This window comes from Coffea eugenioides, unplaced genomic scaffold, assembly GCF_003713205.1.
Source record: "Coffea eugenioides isolate CCC68of unplaced genomic scaffold, Ceug_1.0 ScVebR1_84;HRSCAF=423, whole genome shotgun sequence".
Lineage (NCBI taxonomy): Eukaryota > Viridiplantae > Streptophyta > Magnoliopsida > Gentianales > Rubiaceae > Coffea > Coffea eugenioides.
In genome coordinates, this window is record NW_020864724.1 from 60,698 (window position 1) to 69,526 (window position 8,829).

General features: G+C 36.5%; 1 protein-coding gene across 1 annotated transcript; it reads left to right on the forward strand.

Moving 5' to 3' along the window:
- Positions 1–1,017: 1,017 nt before the first annotated feature.
- Positions 1,018–3,345, forward strand: LOC113759016 (pectinesterase 2-like). Its single transcript, XM_027301653.1, has 2 exons — positions 1,018–1,741; positions 2,536–3,345. The coding sequence occupies exons 1-2, from the start codon at positions 1,033–1,035 to the stop codon at positions 3,225–3,227; spliced, it is 1,401 nt and encodes a 466-aa protein (XP_027157454.1). The 5' UTR covers positions 1,018–1,032; the 3' UTR covers positions 3,228–3,345.
- Positions 3,346–8,829: the final 5,484 nt, after the last annotated feature.

The following is an 8,829-nucleotide window of genomic DNA, read 5'->3' on the forward strand; positions in this document are numbered from 1 at the left end:
CGTGCCAACCATGTTAAAGCCTAAATTCGATGTAGAAGTACTATGATAAAGTGCCTGAGATATATCATAATTGCAAGTTTAATTTACCGCTTAAAACAAATACTCTAATTCTACATTAATTCATCTTCAATTGTGTGCAAAAATGATATTAGTGCCATCATCCAAAAAAAAAAAGAAATCAGAATTACTTGTTCCGCTGGCTAGTTATAATTTCAGCATTAACTTGGATTTGTGTGAAGGAAAATCCTACATTAATGACAACAATTTATAGGACAACACGACATGACAAATATAAATTAAAAGATGATCCACTTGGCCTTTTGGAGTTTTCATGTTGTATCTATCATTTAATCATATCTATTTTTAAAGTTATTTTTTGTAAATGGATTTTTGTGTTAAAAAGAAAAGATAAGATCAAATGCGCTAAGGTCAGCCCCAAGCTTTCACGCGTAATACTAATAAATAAAAGAGTCGAGACTGCTATTGCATGGCTGGTTACAAATTATTCAACTAAGTTAAATATGATTTAGTTTCCTAAAATTCTTCATTGGATGCATGTATGATTGAGAATGGAGCAACAGACAGATATCATAAATTAAAAATGAAGCCCATAAAACAAAAAGCTTGAGGTATGAGAATATTCTTTACACTCGTTTATTGCTTTTGACTTGGCCACACTTTGTTGCCTTTGTCAACTGTCAATTTTGTAATCCGCAGCTACAGTTCTCCATTCAAACCTGGCCAACCTGTCACTCCCCCGACTTTTTCCACTAGATAAAGAGAGACTCCGCCCTTGTCGAAACCATACAATCACAAATTCACTATACAAATCTCAACGGACCATACCCAAAAATTGCAACAATGGCAACCAAGATAGGGTGGCTATTCTTTACCTTCATTTCCTTGTCTTCATTTTTTTCCCCTGGCTTTTCCAAAAATCCTTCCTCCGGTGATATCAACTGGTGGTGCAACCAGACTCCTTACCCAGAACAATGCAACTATTTCTTCTTAAACCATGGTACAAACCACTTCATGCCTAAAGAAAAAGCCGATGTCAAGAAGATGGCTATGCAAATAACCCTAGAGCGAGCTCTCAAAGCCAAGACTCATACCGAGAACCTCGAGAGTAAATGTAGAAATGAGCGCGAAAAGGCTGCATGGGCCGATTGTTTGAAGCTCTACGAAAGCACCATTCTTCAACTTAACCGAACCCTAGACTCCAATACCAAGTGCACCGATTTTGATGTTCAAACGTGGCTAAGTACAGCTCTGACGAACCTCGAGACTTGTCGATCAGGGTTCCAGGAGCTCGGTGTTTCTGACTTTGTGTTGCCTCTCATGAGCAACAACGTTTCCAAGTTGATATGCAACACATTGGCTCTTAACAATAACATTAACGTTTCAGTAGAGAAGCAAACATATAAAGATGGATTCCCAACTTGGGTAACGCCTGGAGACCGAAAGCTGCTTCAGTCATCTTTGGTAAGGCCAAATCTCATAGTGGCTCAAGATGGTTCTGGGAATTATCGGACCATTAAGGCTGCCCTTGATGCTGCCGCGAAAAGAAGTGGTAGCGGGAGGTTTGTGATACAAGTAAAGCGAGGTACTTACAGAGAGAACCTTGAGATCGGCAATAAAATGAAGAACATCATGTTGCTTGGCGCTGGTATGCGTGACACGATTATCACCGGCAGCCGAAGTGTTGGCGGAGGATCCACCACCTTTGACTCTGCTACTGTTGGTAAGTCCTTCTTAATTTGCATGTATTTGCTTTACTATTTTAAGGTACCTTTGACTTAATAAAAAAAAAAAAAAAGATAACGTCAAGATTATAGAAATTGAAACTTTGAAAGTTACATACCTATATAAACTATTAACAGTGTTTTCATACAAATCATTCTCACAATCTAATCCTAACATTATACTTAAATTTTAGATAAATCCACCCTTAAAAAGTGAACACTCTTAATATATATTTTTAAAAAATCTCAGACGCAGACATTGTGTCTGTTATTTTGAAAATCACAGAATGCGTGATATGCAATTATTATCCACAAAAAGAAAAATCACTTTTTTTCCTTTCAAGTTTCTGATGAAATACTCATATCATCAATTAATATAGAAACTTCGTTTGTTCAGTATATTTAGGTAAATATCACTTTCAAAAAATTAAAAACTCATCAGATCAAGTCCTTCCGTTTGAATAATTCGCCACGTTGATCGACTGGAGCTCTTAAATTTCCATGACTGTGATCAGTTCCTGACCACGTAAATCCAATAATCTCTAGAAAGCTTCTGATAATCTTTAGTGTCATGTTGTCTGACTTTGCCAACCTCGAGAGTATTTGCATCACAGTATTATAGATTAGTTAACAATGCATATCCAGCTAAACTTAGCATTTGCGAGCTTTGGTGCAGTACTGTCTAACTTTACCAAACATTGACGTTTTAGTTACAAATGCATAGACATCATATAGCATCACATACATTGTAAAACGTTGCTGATCCTTTTTTCATTTAATGTATGAATATCAGCTGTGACTGGTGATGGATTTATTGCTCAAGGCATTACATTCCGAAACACAGCAGGACCACAAAACCACCAAGCAGTTGCACTTCGCTCAGGATCCGATCTTTCTGTCTTCCATCGCTGTGGCTTTGAAGGCTACCAAGATACCCTATATGTCCATTCCCAACGCCAATTTTACAAAGAATGCTATATCTACGGCACGGTGGACTTCATTTTTGGGAATGCTGCCGTGGTTCTCCAGAACTGCATGATATACGCGAGGAGGCCAATGGATAAGCAGAAAAACACCATAACAGCACAAGGTCGCACTGATCCTAACCAAAACACTGGGATTTCAATCCATAATTCCCGTGTTATGGCTGCATCAGACCTCAGACCAGTGCTGAGTTCATTCAAAACATACTTGGGACGACCATGGAAACAATATTCTCGAACTGTTTTTATTCAGACATACCTTGACTCGTTGGTGGATCCTGCTGGATGGTTAGAGTGGGATGGCAATTTTGCTCTCAACACCTTGTATTATGGAGAGTATAAGAACTCCGGCCCGGGTTCTTCTACAAGCAGAAGAGTGAAATGGCGCGGTTACCATGTCATAACTAATCCAACTGAAGCATCTCGATTCACTGTTGCAAATTTCATTGCCGGTCGGTCATGGCTGCCCGCAACTAATGTGCCTTTCGCTGCAGGACTCTAACCTTTAAGTCTCTCTACTGTTTCTATGTACACATTTCAATTTTGACCATTGTTTCGTTAATTATTTTTTTGTCCTTTAATCATTCTTTCCCGACTGTTTGGGATAGAAAATGTCTCAATTCTAAGATGCATTGAAATTTTTAAAAAATGTAATGAAATTAAAGTGATTTAATTGCTCTACACCAAGGTATTTGTATTTTAGCTTTGAATCAAGTTAAGCAAATTGCTCTACACCAAAGTACGTTTGTGTACTGCTGGTGCTTCGCATCATTTAACTCTACCATATTTAATAGTTTGGATTTGGATAAGGAATACATATGGAATTGTGAAATTGCCTAAAGCATGATTTATTATTTTTTCCTCCAAAGAGCGTAACGCATAATTATAATCTACCTGATAAATAAAATAATAACAAGATATGTCCATGGATTGCCACATGGCTACCAATTTTATAAAACAGCATGTTAGTTGTTATGTGTAATATACAAACTTCGCTACCCAAAATATAATTGCCTAAATTAGAATTAATACAAGTGGAGATATTCTTTATAATTGCAAAATTAAGTTGGGAGCCAGATTGTAAATTTTCCAACATCTATCCATAGCTCACCGCCTTACTTTATGATTTTTATAATTTTGTCTTAAGAATCACAAGATACAGAGACACACGAGGCAGGCAGAGACTTGGAGAGCAGGGGAGAAAGATTATCATCTACCAATTTCAGTCAAATCTGAGGTAAAGAACCAAGTCTTCTTAAATTTCGTGAGCTGAATTTAAAGATTATGCAGTGGAATCTTAGTGGTTTCTTTGAATATGGTAACTCAAATAACTGTTGGTTGTAAGAAATGAGATTGGATAGATATAAATTTGTTTTACTGGTGTGATTTCTTTCATATGTTGCTATTGATCTGTAGCCAAACATCTGACACGGATATGCACACGAAATTGAAATGATTTTAGGTGTTAATAGCTAAAAACACATTGAGTTCTAACCAATTCCGCAGCTATCGGTCATCCCTGTGTAGTTTTAGAAAACTATTCATAACTTGATGTTGAAAAGTCAAAAGTGTCGTTAATTAAGTTTGAAACTACATTGGAACATCTTCCCAACAATATAAAATTCGAACTCTGGTTCATTGTCTATAAATATCAAAATGTTCATATATTTGGCTGGAAATCGTAACTTGTACAGTTAAGGATAGGAAATTGTACTGACTTGCGGCTGAATTTGGACCAGTTTATGGTTCAAATCACCAAGTGCTATCTTCTAAAGATTTTTAGCACATTAAGTCTAGTTTTGATGGTGCAAATTTTATGATTTTTTTTACCTACACAATTTGACTTATACCCCATTAAACAGAGCATTTGTGAGGACCCGAAAATTTTCTTATTTTTATCTTATTTTACTGGCTTATTTAATTATTTATTCACCCGTTTTCTCCGAATAATTTATTTCAGTCATTTTAAATCCATTTACATGGAACAATGCCTTGCTTATGTTTTTAAAATGTTTTGTTAGTAAAATTTATTTTTCGGAGGCTCGTTTAGTAAGGAATAATGAGTACACATTTTCGAGGTAAAATTCGATTTGAGAGTGCAATAATCTTGGAGAATTAAGAATGATCAATAGTGGACTAAGAAAAGTTAATTGATAGATTAGATGTGAGTGAGTTAAAATTTAAGTTTATACCGTGTGCGCGTCGAAAGTTTCCCGAAAGTCGCGCCTGTACAAACTAATTGGAGATTTGAGGAATTAATACTTGTGAGGACTCATGTTTTTATTTCAAAAATAGTTATTTTTAGGATTATTTACCCTAGTATTAGTGAGTTATATTATCGTTACAAGAATTTCTCTTAAGTTTCGTTTTATCAAACGCGAATTGGAAGTTCGCGTTTTTCGCGTCAAATCGACCCAATGGAGATTTAAGAAATTAATACTAGACTACTAAGAGTAATGTTAAAGGAAGTACATTAGAGGTTTAGTGCACAAGTGAAACAAACCCGAGAGAAAACAGACACGACACGCGCGCGCGAGTACTATTCGTAGTTGACTTTTGCTCAAACTTTTAACCACAAACACTCAAGCTTCTCCAAGAAGCTTCATTCATCAGCCCACCCTCTCTCTTCACTCTCCATAGCCGGCCAACACTCCAAGGAAGAAGAAGAGAAAAACTCTTCACCATTTCACTTCAATTCTTGCTCCAAATCCTCTACAAATTACCATCCAACCTCAAAATCATTTGGAGATTCACTTAAGCTAGGAGATAAACATCATCTCACAGTTTTTCTTAGGGCTTTAGAGGTGCAAAAATTTCTGGTTTCTCTCAAGGATTAGGAGGTAATCATCCAATCTTCTAATCTCGGCTTTAGTGGGTTTAATCTTGACTATGAAGTTTGTAACTTCATTATTGATGTTGTTATTTGAATTGGAATGGTTGATGTGGGCTCTATGAAATCCCACCTTGGTTGTATGGGCTGATGTGATGATATAATGCTTGATTTGGGTTGTTTAAGATAATTATAGATAGAGAATCGAAGGAAAGTTGAAGGAAAATTTCGTAGGAAAGCTGACCGAAATCTGCCCTATTTTTACCGTGGCTTTAGTTCAAATTTTTGTTGCTCAAATGATTGTGAAACTGATGTATATATGTTATATAGTGTGTATAGAAAGTTTCTACCAAAAATCAATTGATTTGGTTGAGTAAAAGTTGAAATTTCGAAATGAAAGACAAACTGGAAAACGTGTTTTGGGCTGATGAACAGTGTCTCTTTAATTGAACATATCTCTCTGTATAAAAGTCAAAATCGAGTTCCATTTGTGGAATTTGAAATAAGACATTTGTAGCTTTCCAACGGTATAAAATTCACCATCTAGTTCGAACTGAGTGATCCGTAGTGGTTCACCAAAGTTGTCTGTTCTGTTTGAATAGCAGTGGGAAGGTGCAACTTGTCACCTGAATTCGAACTACCTATGAACTGATTTTCAGAACAAATTTTTCTGATGAAATGTATCCTTATGATTCTAGTTTCCAATGCCACCAACCATTCTCAATTCCAAGTTGTATTGAGTGAGATATGGTACAATTTGTAAACTGCAGCTGAGCTGGAAAACCCTACTTTTTGCTGGCCAACTGATTTGGTTGTTTGTGAGATGCTTTGTTTGAAAATTTTGATGTCAACCAACTATCAATTGCTTGTGAAATGTTTCTTGGACCTTGGTTTCACAAATGAACCAAAATGGAACTGATTTCATGGTACAAAGTGTTTAAAAAGGGAAAAAAGCAAGAAGACAGATTTGTCTTGGAAATTTCTTGAACTTTTGTAGTTTTGTTAACTACCTTCCCGTATGAGTTTTTACATGAAATTTGGTAGAGGATTAGTTCATTTGGGAGTTGAATTGTACCAAATTTAGTGTTATTCTAAGGCCATTTTGATACCCAAATGATGACCCAAAGTTTACTTTCAAATCTGGAAAATTCACTGTTTAGTAGTGAAAATTTTCCAACTTTGAGCTACTATATCTTGACACTCAAAACTCCGAATCTAATTCCATTTTTCGTATTTGAAACCTTGATTGAAATTCTCATTGTGTTACAAATTTCAGAGGCTAGTTCACTTCCTGTGAATTTTTCCGAATTTCCAAAGTTTGCCGAAAAACATGATCGAAACTGTCTTGTATGCTCAAGTCAGCCACTTTGAGCTGAAATTTGAATGTCTTCTGTTTAGAATCTTGGAAAAGTGTCTTCAAGGAACTTTTAGTACTTTGAACCAAGATTCCAACGGTACAAATTTTTCCAATTTTGAACCTACTGAGTGAAAGATATGAAATTTCAAAGATTGTCACTTAAAACTAAAATTTTCCGACTCGATTGGAAATGAGTTTTTAGAAACTCTTCTCCATCCTTTGAAGTTGATTGACAGTTTTAAACTTGATTTCATGGAAGAAATCAGTTTTTCCTTTTGTGTTATTAAACGCCACTTTTGAAATTTACGAGTAATTAAGACTATCTTTCATGATATTTTCTTAGTATTGTACAAGTGTACAATCTTCCTTGTTAACAAGGGGTTTATAAGTAATAGTATGTGATAGTCAATTTGTGACAGCCCCACCTCCTCCTAAGGCGAACCAGAGGGTTCGGCGGGCCGCCTGCCCGGCTCTCGCCGGGACTCAGTCGTTCACTACAGTCCTCAAATAAATTACAAGATAAATCTCAAATATTACATCAAGTTCTCCAATAATTACATATCAAAAGCGAAGCGGAAACAATTCCCAACTATACATAAAATGATTCCAAATCCAAACTGTACAAGATATAGGCCATCCAGACATGTGAATAAGCACAACAAGTCCTTCCTTCGCTTTGAGCCCTGTGGAGGGGAATAAAATATTTTTGGGGTGAGCTAGAAGCTCAGCGAGTAACCAGTAAAATCCTTAAACAAATATATTTCACAATGTTGCATTTCGATCATTTCGATGATGTCATGATTCAGAGATCAAATGTTCGTTTAGTGCTCTCGTGAGCCAGGGAAATCATAGCACTTGAACACCCAACGCTCAAATAGATCATTTAACATTAACATTAACATTAAGAGGGAGCCCCTTCTTGAGCTCCAGATAAACATGAACATGAACCATAAACAGAGTGGAGACGTTGGTGTCCAGCACAAGACTTTCCCAGAAATCATTGAAGCCAAATCATGTCATGAACTCACATGCAAGCACGCATGATATGCAATCGAGTACATAATGCAAGAAACATTTCACAAGTACTTTGGAAATAGTTTAGGGTCACTCACCTCCACGGCTCAGAAATCATCCATCATATAACATTGCCTTACTCAAATCCAAGTCTTAGATCACAAACTCAATGCAAACAAATCCCTTCAAAGTTCGGACATCACTTCCCCTGAATTTGCAAACTTTTCCAGCCATCATGGCTTCATTATTTTGCTCATTCAAACCCAAAGGTACACACACAACAACAAGTTCATCCAATAGCCATTCAGCAAGCTCCAAGTAGTACTAGTACAAGTCAAGCTAGGGAAAAGTCCGGAAATGAAAGTTAAGCTCAAAACCAGAAAAACAGGTTTTGACGTCATTTTGCGGTAATGGTACCAAAGGCGCTATGAATGTCGGATGAAGGTACAAGACCCACCGTTTCGAAGCTAAGAGACAGGGATACAATATTTTAGAAGGTCACTCAACCCAGTTTCGAGTGTAACCAGGTCAAAAATGCAAGATACTACACCAGAATCACAAAAACAGATTCACAGAACGCATTCTAGCGGAAACATCATAAACCAGGCTATCCAAGTCCAAATCAAGAAATTCCAAAACCAGCTGAAAGATAAAAAAACAGGGCTAAATTTCATCAGAAGACCTCAACAACCAATTCCGAAAAAATTCCAGCCACAACAACCAATTACAGGCGCAATTTTTACATTCGGGTAAAACCAGAACAGCAATAGTAATTTCGACTTTTCTCATTCTAAACTACTCCGATTGACCTGAAATTTTGTAGGCAGCTCTAAAATGTCATTCCCTACAACTTTCATGTTTTAATCCAAGGCCAATTTGGCCTCTAACTAGGAGCTACAAATT